Raw genomic sequence first — 17,253 nt, 5'->3', positions numbered from 1 at the left:
ATATATGATCTTGTGACAGATTCGCTGAACCAATTTGCTAACGTCGATAAAATCAGGTGTAATATACGCTTGATGAAGTGCCTCGTGATAGAGGTACCAACGAAGAATATGCTGCTATCCATCGCTGACGTTAGAAATTCCGAAAATATGGTATCAAGTGGTCGTTTCAGAATTTTAAAAAACTTAATGGATAGACAGTTCTACTTCATGTTGGTTGTAACGGAAACACGATTCTTAAAATTGAATATTTTGAAGCATTTATTTTTTTAGTGAAGCTGCTATATTCAGTTGTACAAGTGGTAGTATTACGCGTATTACGCGGTATTACGCGTTATCTTGGGTCTTCCGTCCATAGCGACTTCGGATATTCATATCGCATCGATTTTTAGCTCACTGCAAATCAATCCTAACGAAACCGGTTGTTTCTTTGAGTACCGTAATGGTTCAAGTATTATACGCATCAATGACTAGATAAATGCAGAGCGAGTGTCTGTAAAGCGTTCCATCTTACCAGCGACAAAGTTGAGCCACTATTCTTTATTTTGGTGGCAGCAGTGGGATCGCTAGGGACACACTGGTAAGCCGACTCTCCGAGTGTTTCAATGATTAAGCGGCGCCGCCGTCGAAATATGCGTTCCGCGAGACCCGGCCGAAAAAGTGCAGACGCCCGGAATAAGATCGCGGATGGCCGGCCAACTACATGATACCAAAAGCGCAACCATACTTGCGAAAGGCGTTCCGTCTAGAGTGTGATTTGACTCTCGTACGTGGGACGCGGCTATATAAAACGGCTCAACGACCATTTAGTTCTTAAGGAAGCCAAGTTTCCTCACCGATTTTTCTTTTGTCGGTACAGGAAGAACGAGAAGATATCTGCACGGTTTGTGTTGCGAGCACTGCTAGGTAAGCTGGGGTCAAGTTTGAAATCAGGGTGTTCCTGGCTCACATCCGAAATATCGCAAAATCAGCTACTTCCACGCTTTACCAAAGCGACTAGAGTAAACTCTTATGCCAAGCTAGTTTGATACAACATGCCGGAGAAGGCCTATACTCGCTCCCAGAGGCTCATCCGGCCGGGAGAAAATACCAGTTGCTGTTTCTGCTTCGAGGGAAGGCATATCAACGCGCAGCGCGTAGGACTGGCATTGATGAAGGCCAGGAAAATCAGAGTAGCAGGCCTTAGATGCGTTGGCACTGCGAAGCTAGATGGCCATACTGCGAATCCGCCAACATGTATGCTACGAATAATACCGCCTATAGTGCATAGCGCACTAAATAGGTAGTCTTTAGTGGGCGGCAGCGATATGGGTGATGCAGGAAAACGGAAGATTTACGGGTTCATTTTCATGAAAGGTACATTGAGTCATACCACTCCTAGGAAAGCACGGCCAGTCCTATTAGAATCAGCCGAGATCTTACAGTTTTCAACTTGTCAATAAGACTACGCGAACTAAAAACGGCCTTGATTTAGAAATCGATATTGTGAAAAATCGATCTCGAATGCATTAATGTAAATTATTTCATCGTATGTTAACGCTATTTGTTTGTCGTCTTTTATAGCAGCGTGAGATCACGAGTAACAGATGTTGACGACTACAAAAAAGAAATAGTCGAATATACAACAATTGAGTAGGATGTGATACAACATGTGGGGTACGACATGTGGGAATAGGATGTGATACAACATGTGGGAAATTAACCGTCGAACGGTTGACGGCAGGAACCCGCGTCATATCAGCATAGCTTCATTGTATGGACGGCATTATTCCTCAGAGCTAAACTGAAAGAAGACGAGTAACAACAAAGTCCTGTTTTTTTTATATAGTGATTGCACTCTTTTTTACGACTTTATGTGATTTGGGCCATGCATATGGAGAAATCTATACAGCAAGAATAGGACTCGCGTAAACGTTCTTTTTGAGCCCACTGTCCGAATATATTTACCTTTCAACTGCATTTGAATTAACATCAACATATGCTTCTAAATAATGTTATTGTAATAATGTTATTCGGAAGTTAAATGTTGAGCGTATGCTGAGAGAGGACCGTTGTTAGTCCAACATCAAAACATATGTACCACTAAATACTGAGTGCGACCGACTCCCGGCTCTGTATTCATACCAGAAGATCTACAACGATAGGACATGTCAAGTATCCTTTTCGTTAGTGGAACGCGACGATCGTATGTTATGGTCAATGAAATGGTGAACCTTGTATTAATACCAGTCGGCTATATGAAACTGTAGAATGTATCAGGCGGGAAGCCTGTCGCGGTATATGCTGTCTCAGGGCGTGCGAATGATTTCGAGCCTTCATTGTCCCGGTAGCTACTGTGGAAGAATTCGATTAGGCGACTCTGGAAACTTCAGCGCGTGCGGGGTACGTGCCAGTTCGAATATCTGTTTGTAATTGTATAAAGTGGCTCCGTAGTTCATTAGGCTAATGACTGCAATTATACAGCGCTAATAAGAAAAATGATTGCATTTGTCTTATACATGATTCATAAAACAGTGACATTAAATGACTTTCAACTATGAACTACTTGCAATTAGCAGGCCAGCCAACAAATTAACTTATACGTACTGGTATTAGGACTGTTAAGGTCTGCTCTCACCAAGTAAATTAGATGTAGACATGTGATTGCATAATAATACATAAATGGTCCAAATATCTTAACTGAAGCCAACTTATTCATAGAACGTGACTTAGGAACTTATTAATCCTCTACTGCAATGTACACCTAAGGCTTGGATTGCATTCGTTTCCTTATATTACCCTCTTGCATGGATCTTTGCAAAAATACCTTATTTCTGAAAATCGGAGCAAATTGTGTATCTAAGAGATAAACGTATTCTCAACAAGCGAAAGTGTCGTGTCCACAAGATGTTAATTTCATACAATAATGAATTGTGCTTATTCCCCTTTGACATCAAAATAAACATCTTGAGGAGCAAACAACTTATCTTTAGTGATTGGATATATATTTAAAGGGTTAATGCTATAAGAGACTACAGATTCCATGGGCATGTCTCAGCTTACGAACTACCCGACGCGGTTCTCTCTAGACTTAGCTAGGACTTCTCAAAGAGGCCTGTAAAACAGATCGGCTCGACCCTCTAGTGGGAGTAAGCTAAGTTGTTATATTTATTGGCAGTATTAAGCCTCCCATAGTTAGTCTCCTGTATACTCACTTGTAGACTGGCGTTGGCTATTGCTGTAACCTCTAACATATTTTAAGCAATGCATAGTTTTTGAAGGATACCTATGAGTGAAAAAAGTTTTCCAACAATAATGAATCCCACATATAGGCGTGTCCACGGGGATTTCGTGTCGAAGTTTCTGTTTGCGAAGAGTGTTCATCGAGTCCAAACGTGTATGACTGGCTGTATCTTGGATTTGTCGTTCTATTGGGCCTCGATGTACAATGGTGGATCATCGATCGGTCTAGAAGAATGTAAGTAATGTATTCTCAATTTCTTATTGAGCATATTACACACAGTGTAATAAGTAGTAGCAGTTCTTTCAAACACGTGTATCAGGTCAGCGCTAGATAACTGTTGCTCTTTTTTAACGTTGCCTTGCCGGTGATCCTTTTCTGCAGTTTGGGTCATCGCGCTTTCACTCTACAACTTTGCTCACTGCTGGAAAATGTTTTGAGTGCGTTGCTGTCTCTGACGTCATTCGCGCCTTGGGGTTCCCTTCAGCTGGTAACGTGTAAAGTAGATAAGTTGTCGGATTGGTACACGTTGCTGCACAACCCCTCGCCCTACTATAAGCAGACACTGCACTGTTCTCAGGAAGCCGTCTATCCACTGTAGGTACAACTGGGCATGAACATGCTGTATTCTATACTAGGAGTTAGTCTCTGAGCGTTAGTACCGAGCGTAAAGCTACTGCACATTTGTTTGTTCAGATACCAATAGGGTTACAAGCATCTGTAGTCGAATCAATACTCTAATAATGGCACTATTTTTGGCTTCAAGAAGCTTTAAAGAGAAAGCTTGGTATTAGTTTGAAAAATAAATCAAACAGGGCAAATAGTCAGAAACAATAAGAATGGTAAAATATAAGACAGTGCACCATGTTAACATTTTCTTCTTAACTTCGTATTTTTATAAACTTGAATGTTTTTCAAAGCGAAGGTTGCTACGGTAGGAACTTTTTAGGAGTCGCACTGTAAATTACAATTAGAAAAAGTGAGTTTATACAAACAAAGAAAGTTAAATTTATCTATTTATTGCTGTCTAGAATAATATATATATTTGGACTGATCCATCACGTTTTAAGCCGATATATTGTGCTGTGGTCCAACAAGGTTTATTACCGATTTATCGGAAAGTATGAAACGCGGTTGCAGAAGTGAAAAGTATTTTTGACTCACTGACTTCTAATGTCATTATAGATACTCTATTGTCTTCGTCTATCTGGGATACAGCCTAGTGTTGATGATTTTGTTACGTGGGCTACTTATTCAACGTCTACAATGGAGTAAAGAGGAAGCCAGGAAAACTGTCCACTTAACTCTTTACGCCATTCCGCTAATGGCGCTCTGTCACGCCGTGCTCGCCGGCCTACTTTGTAAGAAAGTTTTTGTAAAACTTAGCAACAACGTAACCTGCAATTAATTACTTCCTAGTTTCATCGTTTTGTTCAGTAACTGTTATCATTTTTTCCAAGCAAAAACATTTTACCGCATCTCTAACAAATTGATCTCTACTTAATTAGATAATTTCAAGTTATGTGGGTTCTTCTGCGAACCCGTTGCAGGACTTTACGCTAAATTATGTGCTCTTTTATCTGCAGACTATTCGTTCCCGTACCTTGTCATGATCGTCTCGGTGGTATCGATTGCGTCCCACCTTGCCGGACGTCAACACCAGTCGGTTACTGCTCTCCGGCAGCAGTCTCTAGAGCCACGAAACTTACTAATCATTTTATCGCATTGGCTTGTGCATGCGTATGGCCTAGTTGCTGCAACCGTCCAAGAGCACAAGCTGGACGCGTTCTGGACGCTGCTTCTTGCACCACTGCCGACATTGTTCTATATATTCACAGCTCGTTTCACGGATCCGGAAAGACTAAATATGTACTAAATAAGCTGGGTTAGCTGTTGTGGGTAGGCGGCGAAGATTCGTGAGAAAGAGGATATGTAACAAGGCTTCTTACGAGGACCGCGCGAGAGGTTGGAAGGAACAGGGCAGCGGTCCAACAACCAACTGATCGGAGATTAACTCTTATTAAAAGTTATTGTGTTACGGTTATACATCTTTTGAAAAACTGTGTACAAAACTCTTAGCGAGTTTTGTCGTAATTGACGCGAAAACACAGAGGAATATGAGATTAATAATATCTAATGAAGGGCCATAGGTTATGAATTATACCGTGTGGTTTTAGCACTACTAGTAGTAAAGTCAATGTAATCTCCCGAAATATTTTCTAGCGGTAAAATCTTAAACAAGCACAATTCTTCATGGTTACCTTGTTTTTCTCTGAAGAGTTTCAATTGATAACAAAGATGCAACGAAAGGCCAAAAACCCTGATGAGATGTATTTACGTGGATATCTATTTCTGTACATATCTTGTTTATATGATATTAATGTATCATAGCACTCTAGCTAGATCGTAATTGTTATCTACACAGATGTAGCTAAGCGAATGGAGTAGAAAAAAATAAATATGTATGTGAAAAACGTAATTTAGTAAGGAAAAATGCAGTGAATTGTTGCAAAATGCTTGAAATAGAGAAGTCAAGGAAAACACATGTGAATACGATGTGCTCATCTAGTCGCGTATATAGCTTATATTATGTACCCTTTTATTTTTATACGGTTTGTCTCTGCCTTTTGCCGCCCTCAAAGTGGGAGCATTGGAGAAAGCCGCGTTTATTAACATGAGCACTCGAATAAAGGGAGAGGTCCAAGAAAATTTATACGAGACGCGTTTCCGCACGAACCAATCATGTGACGCAATTAAATCCATATAATTTCCGGTTATCGAATAGTTTACCTTAGTATTTCTGACAATAACCGTAGATAGCATAAAAAATGCGAGGCATGCTAATGGATGTTAAACAACGCACTTTGTGAAATTAACACTTTTGATTCCAAGTATAATATATGGGGTTAGAAACTATTTGATCAAATGAAGCCACTTGAAAATATCCTTGTTATCATTATTGTTATCAGATATTTATAACTATCATAATGACTGCGGTTTTTCTTAATGAATCTTCCGATGATTAAGATAAGTAATCATCGTCTGATTGACAATCGCGTACCTAACAATTAATTTGTTAGTCGATTTCTTCGCCTTCCACTTCTGCCCGTTTGCAGGGAAGATACATAATATTTTAATTAGTGTTGTTTTTTGCTGTATTCTACCGTACATCATCTATGTAGGTATTATATATGAACACACTGCTGTCGACTTTTCGCTTCGTAGCCCCCTTCATTACTGTAGACCGATATTTGCCACTTGGTTTACAATATCTAGGAGTCATACAATAGTATTATTAATAAACCATAGAGTGGAAATATTGTGCCTTTTGTCATTTTGTTCTATTGACTGTATGTTTTGACGGTTCACCTGCTGTCTCCGTTGTTTTATTGACAAAATGGCTGCTTTGCCGGGTGATTCTGCGCCGCTATTGGTCTGTGATCGCCTCACATTCGCGCATTGGCAGCGGTTAATTTCGAGGTGTTCGACAGATAAGGCTAAACCCCATACTTCATGTTAACTGACTTCGATAGAGAAGTTAAACTACATTTCATCGAGCAGGTGTGCGATCGTTAACCTTTCTTTTTACAGTTATATATCGCTGCTTATATGCGGTAAAAATTTGCTTTGCTGAAATTAAGTTTGCTGAAATTTGGTTCATGCGGTATACAAAGCCCTTACCTAAAATATCTCTTATTGGGCTTTGCTCACCAACTCAAGTTTTGCATTAGAAAATATTTTCCACATACCACTGAAAAATGTACTCAATTTTTAATATCACTCTGCGCCATTAACGTGTCGATTAAGTGATGCCAGTAACCCGCTGATTTATAAAGAACATAGAACGACCTATAATTCATCCTTAAGTTGGGTGAAACAAATCTAGAGCGATGAATCTCTTTTCTCGCTACCAAAAGCACTGATCACAAATGCGCATGCGCCAACCGGCAAACTGTTCAACAACAGGAACCTGCATTTATTAAAATACAACACCGTCATTCGGAGATCAATTACAAAAACTCAGAAACGACGGAGGCCTGCCGTTGATGTTCCAACTGGCCTATTATCCTCAACTACGCCATAATTACTTGCGATTTACCGACACATATAGCTGACAGGCGGGGGGGCAGAGTTTTTTCTTTTTCTTTGCATCTCCTCAAAGAAGTCCTGGATGTCCCTTGCCGTGATAACCTTATTTTGGCTCGCCTGTTCTCGTAGGAACTCGGTCAAGCAACTCTTTAAATTGTTGTACCCTGTTACAGCACATACGAAGGATAACAATGATTAAATGTTAGATTCAATAGGCACGCCCAAATTGTTTGTCAGTTAGCAAACTGATACATGTTCTTTCGTATTGAAAACATGTAATTCATGAGTCGATCTTTTTACTCTTTTGAAACTGACTCTACCACAAATATAAACACATGAATTACTATTGCTAGTAACTATTTCCCATTGTCATTAGATTTACATCGTGTAATGCAAATGTGAGCGTGATCGTCTTTTGCAGAGTTCTTTCTTATGTAAGTGACAATATCCGGGTAGGTTTCAGATTTAATGCGTTATAGTTATATAAATGTTTACGCACCATCGATAAGGTCAATCTTGACGCCATGGTCCATCTTATTAAGAGCACTCATTAGCGGATCCTCTTGAGGACCATCTTCTCTACGCTTGCGAAGACCGCGGTCTTCATAAGCTCCCACGGTGTCATCAGCTCGTGCCAAAAATGACAACTTTTCTTTGATATATATTTTATTACAATCACCGCAAGTGCACAAAAGGGACCGCCATGATTTGGGCCACGTAGCCCCTGACGTTGGAATTGGTTCAACTATAGGCAACTTGGCGAAGGTGCATGACGCTGGTGTTTTCTAAAAGTAAAGAAACACGAAAAGACAATATTCTGAAATAAGAAAATAGTATAACTGCAAAAGTTATTTTTCAAATGAAACTAAATCCGGTGATACAAAATACGAGTACGTGCGAACTATTCTGGCCAAGTTCATCGTACCTCTGACGTGTTGGATTCGTTTGCGGTTTCGCCTTGCCCATCTTCAAGTCGTGGTCTCTTGGGGTTTGGCTCAGAGTTGTCTTCGACCGTTGTCACGTCTACCTTCACGTCCACCTCCTTGTCTTTGGCCAACTTGTTATACTTCCAAAGAAACGCATGTGCTTTCATGCAGTCGTCACAAATCAACTCTTCAAAATCGTCTGAATTAGCCGATGCCAGCCCGATATGACTCAAATGGAACCTACAAAATTTACAAGACACTTGATTATCGCGAACGCAGGGCAGTACTAGACGTATTTTTTTTGCAATTTACGAACATCACTAAGGAACCCAGCTTAAACTCAGATAGAAAATAGTGGCAGGGACATGCAATGTATTTTGGCCTATTGGGAAATCATACCATTTACCGTTTCGGTTTTACAAAGCAAGTTAAAACTAGTAGTCAAATTGCTTGATCCGTACGAAACAGGTCGTTATTTCTCCAATCTGTATGATTCCACATTGCCGTACACGTTTTTCTTGGCACAGTCAAAAGTAACGCCATTCCTAACTGACTAAGTACTCAAAGAAGGCGAGCAATCATGCGTTTGTTAATTCGTGTTTCACCATGCGTAGCTTTCATATTAGGTACTTTGCGTTCACCTCTATTTCGCTTTTATCATTAGCTATAATGTAATCACATCATCTCAAAGAATTCTTTGCCTAAATATAGGTTATTGATTGCTGAGAATTCGTACGGTGTTAGTTAAATGTCGTATTTCTTCGTTTCATTGACATAAGCTAAGAATTTTCGAGAAATTATCACCCTGCGTGCAGAGCTATAGGGTGGGTAGCAAATAGATTCTAGTCTACTTCTAAGAACAACTTACTGAGATAGTGCGAAATATGAGAAACTAGTCAACGGTGTGTCAGGACCTTACCAATCCTCGCAGACGACGCATTGAAGCATCTCTTCGGAATCGGTACGCTCGGGATCCGGGTAAGGTCGCGAACAACGGCAGTATTTTCCCGAGAAGTTCTGGTTGTATGAGTTTTCGTTGTTAACCGCTGCTTTTGCCTGCAGCAAGTCGTTGATTCCAACCAAGCATACAAGTTCATTCAAGTGGCACGTTGCAGCTCAGCTGTTAAATCGCGCATATTTTAATAGTAGCAACTGTATATTGTACTGTTTGCTGTATAGCTGCAGTCGTCTACAAAAGCGTTCAAATTCTGCCCCATTAAAAGCGTATTGTTTTTGCCGACATGACAAGCTTTCTTTGAGCTGACTACGACTATCTATTTGGTAACTTGGTCTTGACAAATGTTTTTTTTTTGCTTCTACACAAAAGCTAAACGTAACAGGAGGGTACACATACTTTCATACGTATTTTTGTTATTGTTTTATTAAGCACCCGACGATCAGAAAATATATCCACCGTACTGTAGAAGCAACGCTGACTCGAGTACATAACGCGTGTATTTCAACACGAAACGTTTGCCTGTGTTTTAAGCGTGTACATACCGAATACAGGGAGCAGGTCATGTTGGGAAATTTGCTGTTGCCACAGTCGCATCGGAAATCACGTTTCGTATACAGTTCGTAAAGTTCGTGGCCATCATGACATGCATAAGAGCACGCGAGGCAGACCCCTGCGGCGGCTGGGTGCGGGGCGCACGTGGCGCACGCGTAAAGTGCTTGTCTGTCGACGTATCCCTGGTAAATTAAAATGGGATTAGACTTTTTTTTGGATAGGAAAAAGACGACAACATAAAACCTATGAGCGAAGGTACTTCGTAGAAGACCCTGAACAAGAGATTCGTCTGCACTTCGAAGCGATGTTGAGGAAACCACATATCAAAAAAGTCGCAATTCAGCAAGGTCGAAATCAGCTGTTGAATGTTTTGTCGTACTGATAAATGCTGTACACTTGGATAATACACGTATAACACAGACTTTATACCTATAAAAATAATACTCTTAGAAAGAGCATAAAAACACATATCTGTAGTTAGCGAAACGACGATAAATACGCTAAGCCTCATTCATGTAAATGGTATTTCTTGATTTTCAAGAACGTGGTTTTTCTTGGGTGTAAATTACACGTCCATGAATACTTACACAAAATAATGGTAAAACTTATACAAGTGACCAATCTATTTAAATCTACCTTAAAATGAACGCATGCAATTATTTAAAATATTCCGGGGTTGTTTAATATCGGCTTTTAATGAACGAGAATTTTTCTACTTTCCGTTTGCTCTTGTCTTCTGCCCCTCAGGAACAACTTTATTTATAAAGTTGTTCATAAAGAGCTCAGTTCATCTGTTGAATTTGCCATGAGGCTGCTTTATCCAAGCACAAAAGTTGTCCCAAAGTTAGTCTTAACTCTGATCAGAGAGCACCAAAAACAGATCACACTGTGTTTCTTCCTGCTATTACCTTAACATAGCTGCAACGTTTCGCGTCCGAAGCGCCGAGAACGGCTGCTGCATCAGCCTCCAGCGATTCCTCTTCGTCGAGAATTTCTTGCAGGGTGACGCTGTCCTCTCTGTTTGGCTGCTCAGCTGCCCAATTTTCATTGGCGAAAGTGTCTTGACGACTGCTGTTCGCTCCGTTTTCCTTACCGTCCGCTGACATTTTGTACAGTAAACCTTCTTGTCGTGCCTGTTACTATGGGCTCACAGTTGCTATTGATGCTGCTACTGCTAGAGCTTGTTGAGCAACGCTATGTCAGCCTAGCAGCTCCCGACTCTTCCCTACTAACGTAACGAACAGCTAGACACAGCCAGTGGTGTAATACAGTGATGAGCTGCGGGCACCCAGTAAGAGCTTTTGGCGCGAGCTGCGCACCCCGGGAACTGAGCAGAAGCAAAAACACTCACTGTATCGATCTTATAATCGTTGGAACAGATGGAGTACGGGTTTGGGGGATGACGGGCAATTGACGGTATTCTTTTGAGAAAGAAATCTTTGACTTAATCAAATCATTCAACAATCAACCAGACAACCCCGTTTCTTTTTTCGATGGGCATGTTTCGCGACGAATAGTTTATTCATCGCTGAATGAAACATATAGGCCGGATGGCCAAGTACAATGATGGAAATGGCAGAGAAAGTGCGTAGTTGTGGCTTGTTAGTTTTTCGTAAACACACAGAGTATCAAAACAACCGACATTGTTAAAGCTTGGAAAGGAAGGCCGCCTGCTGCCAACACAAAGCCTACTATGAAACAGTAGCAGCCGTTTGATTCCAGCTGAGTGCAAGCCTCCGCTTCAATTCGGCGGTCCGTCCGCAGACGTTGTTGGTGCAAAAAGGAGAACGAAAAAAGGACTTCATGATATAACTTCGTTCGTAACGGACGCTTCTATATTGTGTTGTAAACTTTTTAGGTCCGATCTGAGTGAATGGATCTGCGTGCAAATGCAGATGCTAAAAAGGTAGATGCTGTCGATGGCCCATAAACTGTGACTCTGTTTTCTGGCTATAGGGTTGACTACAGGTTTCAGCTGCTGCTGCTGCTGCTGTGTGGGTTTCATTGTAACAGCAGCAACAGTAGCGGTAACTGCGCCCAAAGCAGCTGAAACAGGAGATTCTAGCCCGCTTGTTGACGATGTTTTAGTACCAGGGTTTTAGCAGTTGACTGTGTTGACTGCTAATATTATAGTGTGTTTGCTGTACAATACTGAACGAGCTTTGCTATTTTAACCAATAAAACTACAATGGAAGCCTGTATCGCTGTCGAAAAGGAAGTCGACAAGGTAGTCTCGAAGCTTGAGAGCTTCGAAAAACATCAGGCAAAAACACTTCAAGAACTGATCGATACGGTGTCTAGCATGGAACAAGAGATTGGTGCAGGTGCGTATCGTTGTGAGGTATATATTGAAAAATTGAGGCAAAAGTTAAGTTGTCGATCTACTGCCAGTCAGTGTATTCCACCAGATTAAAAAATTACCATATAAGAGTAGCAAACAAATAGATCATTATCCCAATGTAACTGGAAAAAGCCAAATATGTTAGAAGTTTATTAGGATGTATCTATAACAAAAAAACAAAAGAGAAGCATTTAAAGTATAGATCATAGATAAACGAGTCCTTCCACAGAACAAAAATTAGTGCGGAACTTTCTGTAACTATATACAGTAACAGTTGTCTCTGCCTGGAAATGACGCAGCTTTTTTTAATTACTTAGCTACTTTACCAGGAAAATTAGTGTTTTATGAATCATTTTACTCAAGGATAAATGCTAGACCTTCAGCTCTGCTAATCAGTATTTTGAAATCTTTTCACTAAACGCTTTTTTGCTGATATTTGTACCTACTACAGTTGAGAGAGACGTCCGGGAAACCAACACTGTTGTACTAGATACATGTGTAAAGAAGATTAAAGACGTAACTATTTCTCTAGCTACACAACATAGAGACCTTCATGGGACGGTGTCAAAAGTTGGCAAAGTCATCGACAAGGTTTGTCTCTTTTTTTTTTCTCAAAAAAGTACGCCAACGATGAGAAGTTACAAATCGTTTTATTGATGCACACGTAAGATATACCCGGTCGCAGTTTGTTCATTTTGTGAGTTAGACATACGATATAAGAAATCACTTTCATGTTTAATTGTCATGTATTTTGTGTAACGTACTCTGTGTATCTAGGATATAACGGCTATTAATAGTCTTGACCTAAAATAATTATTTATCTGTATTCATTAGTCTGTGATCCATTTGAAATTCAGTGTGAAAACGGACTTGTACTGTTGTTGTGCATATAACAGAGCCGAATGACAACAGTATACCATTATCCTTGTCAACTTTCCATTGATCTGTTGTTTTTGTATTTTTGCTAATGTCTTGGTTTGTCGGTTTTTGTTTCCTTTGTACTCGCTGCATTTGACCAGAATTTCATATCAGACTTCGCAGCGACATCCAAAGAAGGCGTATTCGAAGACGAAAAATCACAGGCTATGGTCAATCAGGTAGTATGTGAACATTTTCTCCGCAAAGGCTACCTTGATATAGCCGAAGAACTTGTAAGAGAGGCCAACATACAGCTTCCGCAAAACTATAGGGAGCCTTTTACAGGTATGCTTGAATCTGCTTATAATAATGAATAATTAAAACTCACCGGTTGATGCTCATTGGAGAAGCACCAAAAAGCATCACTTGTGTCGTTAATATTAATTTCAATATTTTGAAGCAGATTATGCTGTGGACAAAATTCAGTGACCAACCCTATTGCATAAAGTACTGCAAGATGTTGTCTTTCATGCTAAACATTTCTTACATTGCAGAATAGGGTATATGAGTCCCCGCCCTTGTTTCTTGTTATCGACATTTTTCTTTGCAGAACTTAACCGCATCCTCGATTCACTTCGTCGTCGCGACCTTCAGCCGGCCCTCGAGTGGGTCAACTTACATCGGGAGCGGTTAAACGCGCAAAATTCCGAATTAGAATTAAAACTGCATCGGTTGCAGTTTGTACGGCTTTTAGTAGGAGGTGCTACATCTGCTGAAGTCGTTGCCTACGCAAGGCAACATTTACAGCAGTTGGCCGAACGACACAAGAAGGACATCCAAACCCTGATGGGGTGTCTTCTCTTTACGTGTACAACTGACCGGCAAGCGTTGGCCAATAGCCCGTACGGCCATCTATTGGACAGTGCACTCTGGACGGACATTTGTCAGGTAGAGGCAGAAGTAGGCTTTTTGTTAGCATAGAATTATACTTATAAAAGTTGATAATTGAAGTGAGTTATTTAGTAACGCATTTACGTTAATAAATTTAGTTAAAATGTTTAAAGAAGAATGATGGCCAAAATATTATAGAATGTAAACTAAATTGTAGTGACTTAGTAACTATTGGCAAATATTCCAATCAATATTCTTTATCAGATGCCCAGCGCTTTTTTGGCAGGTGACCTTCTCTGAATCCTGGAGTGGTTTCCTGTAAAGCATTATAATATGAAAAGTTCGTTTGTATTAATACACGACATATTAATTAGCGTGACTGATCTGCATTTTTATTGCTACTACTAGTTGCACTACGATTGCTTAATATCTCTAGCTTCTATATATTCCAGGTGTTTTCTCGGGATGCATGCACTTTGTTAGGTCTATCTGTTGAAAGTCCGTTGTCGGTTTGTGTCAATGCTGGCTGCACAGCCGTACCTTCGTTATTAAGTATCAAGCAAGTGATGCAGCAACGACAAGTTAATGTCTGGTGTGGAATGGACGAATTGCCGGTAAGTCCTGGTATTATTCATTTGTGCCATATGACATTTTTGCTCGTTATTAACGCAAAACGATTCAAGTTTGTAGTTAATGATTGCAAAGATTTTCTTTGATTGGAATAGTCGATAGATTAATGAAGTTTGCTTCTCCTATTAAGCTTATAAAAGTTATAAGTTTAGAAACCTGTTTTCTGATTTTACTTAGCATACACATATATATATAGTTTTTTTTTTTCGTTTTTGGTGTAGATTGAGATTCAGTTAGGACGGGCAAGTCAATTCCATTCGGTGTTCGCTTGTCCCATTCTGCGTCAACAAAGTTCTGATCACAACCCGCCGATGCGATTGGTTTGCGGGCACGTCATATCAAGAGACGCTCTCCATAAGCTTGCTAATGCCACAAAGTACGTATCAAAAGGCACGCGCACAGATTTGCACATATTATGCATTGTAGAATAGAAGCAGAATACGTACAAATTGGTCCTTTAAAGACCTTGCTATTTTTCAAAGAAAACGTTAACTGATTTCGTCGTAACAAAGGGCTAATTGTTACCCAGACAGAATAATGCAGTTAGCTACAACATGATCATAGTAAAATTCTGCTTTGTAACAGAGTAATATCCGCTCCTTATCATTTTCTGCTTTTTTTTCTTCATTGTTTCAGGCTTAAATGTCCGTACTGTCCGGTTGAGCAGAATCCTAGTGATGCTCGCGAAGTTCACTTTTGAGGTACTGGCAGCAACGGCAGGTGGCCGTCTCAATTATTTAACAGTAGTTGCTAAGGGTGAGAGGTAATACAATTTCGGGTGATTGCTGCGCGACCGTTTAGGCGTGCGAAAGCGGAGAAGAGGCAATGAAAGAAATTACTGGTCGTTCGAGCGGCGCGCAGGTACATGCGCATCAGTTATACGTACCATTAGTGATATGCGATTTTGTACGGCTATGCATGATTCGTCCTAGAACTCATTGTACGATTTGCATTGTTATTGAGATAGCATTACTACAGATCACAGTGTCGTGTCCATTACTCTGAGAGTTGAATGTGTGACCATGACATCGAATGAAATGAAAACTGACTGAAGAAAACCGCAAAAACTAACCACTACGGGGCCACTTAATTTTTTTTTTAAAGAAGTTGCTATGTACGGTGTGCGCGTAAATGAACGGTCCCCTAAATCAAACGGGGTAGTAGATGGGACGCCTAACGAGGCTATAGTATAGGAAATCTAAAGAAAAGAAAATGCTTGCGCTGCCACGTAAAGGGATCACATTTACAGAAGGAACGAAAATCAACAAAAAGGCAGACCAACAACCTCGAAACACGAAGGCAGTAGCAGCAATAACCCGCTGTACCAACAACCAATGTATATAGTATTGACAATATAATTAATAATAATAAAATAATGATAGTACCATTAGTAATCATAATAATCACCATTATAGTGGTAGCAGAATAATCACAATAATATTCATAATAGTACTAGTTATAGTAACAGAGACAAGCGACTCTGGTGATCAGCTGAACATAGCAAAAGCGCAGCAAGTATGATTCGTTCGACTGGAGAAGCAAAAAACATAAAGCGTTACATAAACCTTGAAATCATTTGAGAATAATGAAAGCAGATTGAAAGAAACTAAAATAGAGAAATTAATTTTTAGCAGAGTGTTTTTTTCGTGTTTAAATTTAGCGTCGGATAAGTACATGCGTGAGATCGAAAAGGGCTCACCAAGGGCAGAGAATGTGCCACAGGTTTAAATAAACGATGCTGTAATGATATGATTATTAATAATATCAAATAACAACGCTAATTAATGTTAAGCGGTACCGATAATTTCAGTGACTAAGCATACTTACAAGAAGACTGCGTTAGTAAGGCCATGTTATAACGGTAATGATGAGGATGATGCTTGTATAAGACGAAAGGAGATGTGGAAAGTTGAAATGAACTTTTGAGTGATCATGTTAGATGACGGAAGATACTACTAGTAATACTGATGCTTCCGGTCTTGGTGGTTTAGTTCACTGAAAGGACTTAATAGTAATAATGGTGTATGGGTGGAAGGCACAAAGCAGAAAAGCCCTAGCGTTGGAAAATATAATAATGAACTAGATGTAGTGATTTCGAACTACATTGGAAAGACATGAGGACCTTGTGCCGGAACAGAAGCTGGTACAAGAACTACGTGTCGGCAAGGAGAAGCCTGATAGAAATAACGGCAAGAACGTAACGTGGTGATATTGATTCTTAACAAAAATGGCAATGACAACACTGTATAACTATATTTATAAAGTTACATGGAAATAAAAACAAAGAGAAAATACTATGTTTGTCTTTATTTAAATGAGGAAAACTGGTGTCAAAGTAACCAGTTTGCTCGTTATTAACAAAGCATTGAAGAACAGAGCCCAAGGCAGCCTTAGTGTGCACCAGTAAATGAAGTAAACTGAATTAAAATTTAGTAACTGAAACTATTTAAGCACTAATTCTCATAGACCTGATAAAGATTGGTAGCGACAAATACTTTTTAGGATTTTTTGAACACGCTAAAACCTATGAAATATCATATTTTTACATTATGAAATATAAAACCTACGATTTTAGGCTAATATGTCCGTGCATGCATATGGAGACAAACATTGGGTATGCACTGTATCTTTCATCCATCAGCGTGTTTTTTAATTTATATTTTTCTAATTTCGACTCTAAACAGGTCAGAGGGATCAAAATTCGAGAACTTGATTAGCTGCTATTTTCATATTGTAAGTTTCTCAGATAATAATGAAATAACCATTTTACACCATTTCTCATCATTTTTTT

General features: G+C 39.7%; 3 protein-coding genes across 4 annotated transcripts; 2 read left to right on the top strand and 1 right to left on the bottom strand.

Moving 5' to 3' along the window:
- The first annotated feature begins 2,080 nt into the window (after positions 1–2,080).
- Positions 2,081–6,539, top strand: LOC111272540 (JNK1/MAPK8-associated membrane protein). Of its 2 annotated transcripts, XM_022854044.2 has the most exons (5): positions 2,089–2,379; positions 3,309–3,454; positions 3,602–3,814; positions 4,403–4,578; positions 4,804–6,539. In XM_022854044.2, exons 1-5 carry the CDS (start codon positions 2,248–2,250, stop codon positions 5,091–5,093), a joined length of 957 nt encoding a protein of 318 aa, XP_022709779.1. In that variant the 5' UTR covers positions 2,089–2,247; the 3' UTR covers positions 5,094–6,539. The 2 variants fall into 2 exon arrangements, with proteins under 2 accessions (XP_022709780.1, XP_022709779.1); XM_022854045.2 differs by lacking the exon at positions 4,403–4,578 and having other exon boundaries at positions 2,081–2,379.
- Positions 5,769–11,017, bottom strand: LOC111272538 (putative E3 ubiquitin-protein ligase UBR7). The gene is made up of 6 exons (XM_022854042.2): positions 10,651–11,017; positions 9,733–9,924; positions 9,152–9,288; positions 8,232–8,472; positions 7,806–8,091; positions 5,769–7,470 (listed from the first exon to the last, which is right to left on the bottom strand). The coding sequence occupies exons 1-6, from the start codon at positions 10,846–10,848 to the stop codon at positions 7,313–7,315; spliced, it is 1,212 nt and encodes a 403-aa protein (XP_022709777.1). The 5' UTR covers positions 10,849–11,017; the 3' UTR covers positions 5,769–7,312.
- A 456-nt stretch (positions 11,018–11,473) lies between these two features.
- Sou (required for meiotic nuclear division 5 protein souji) lies at positions 11,474–16,757 on the top strand. The gene is made up of 7 exons (XM_022854043.2): positions 11,474–12,066; positions 12,535–12,674; positions 13,103–13,286; positions 13,552–13,889; positions 14,285–14,446; positions 14,684–14,838; positions 15,099–16,757. Exons 1-7 carry the CDS (start codon positions 11,931–11,933, stop codon positions 15,160–15,162), a joined length of 1,179 nt encoding a protein of 392 aa, XP_022709778.1. The 5' UTR covers positions 11,474–11,930; the 3' UTR covers positions 15,163–16,757.
- The last annotated feature ends 496 nt before the right edge of the window (positions 16,758–17,253 follow it).

Source organism: Varroa jacobsoni, unplaced genomic scaffold (assembly GCF_002532875.2).
Source record: "Varroa jacobsoni isolate VJ856 unplaced genomic scaffold, vjacob_1.0 contig02544, whole genome shotgun sequence".
Taxonomy (NCBI): Eukaryota; Metazoa; Arthropoda; class Arachnida; order Mesostigmata; family Varroidae; genus Varroa; species Varroa jacobsoni.
This window is presented reverse-complemented; position numbering and strand designations above follow the sequence as displayed.

Excerpts from the sequence above, each read along its gene's own strand:
- LOC111272538 (XM_022854042.2), bottom strand. The coding sequence starts at position 10,848 with ATGTCAGCGGACGGTAAGGAAAACGGAGCGAACAGCAGTCGTCAAGAC. Across the intron at positions 9,289-9,732 it reads TGACCTGCTCCCTGTATTCG|GCAAAAGCAGCGGTTAACAA; the intron begins GTATGTACACGC and ends GACTTGCTGCAG. Across the intron at positions 8,473-9,151 it reads TGCGTCGTCTGCGAGGATTG|GTTCCATTTGAGTCATATCG; the intron begins GTAAGGTCCTGA and ends TAAATTTTGTAG.
- Sou (XM_022854043.2), top strand. The coding sequence starts at position 11,931 with ATGGAAGCCTGTATCGCTGTCGAAAAGGAAGTCGACAAGGTAGTCTCG. Across the intron at positions 12,675-13,102 it reads TTGGCAAAGTCATCGACAAG|AATTTCATATCAGACTTCGC; the intron begins GTTTGTCTCTTT and ends GCATTTGACCAG. Across the intron at positions 13,287-13,551 it reads CTATAGGGAGCCTTTTACAG|AACTTAACCGCATCCTCGAT; the intron begins GTATGCTTGAAT and ends TTTTCTTTGCAG.
- LOC111272540 (XM_022854044.2), top strand. The coding sequence starts at position 2,248 with ATGTATCAGGCGGGAAGCCTGTCGCGGTATATGCTGTCTCAGGGCGTG. Across the intron at positions 3,455-3,601 it reads ATCGATCGGTCTAGAAGAAT|TTTGGGTCATCGCGCTTTCA; the intron begins GTAAGTAATGTA and ends CCTTTTCTGCAG. Across the intron at positions 4,579-4,803 it reads CGTGCTCGCCGGCCTACTTT|ACTATTCGTTCCCGTACCTT; the intron begins GTAAGAAAGTTT and ends TTTTATCTGCAG.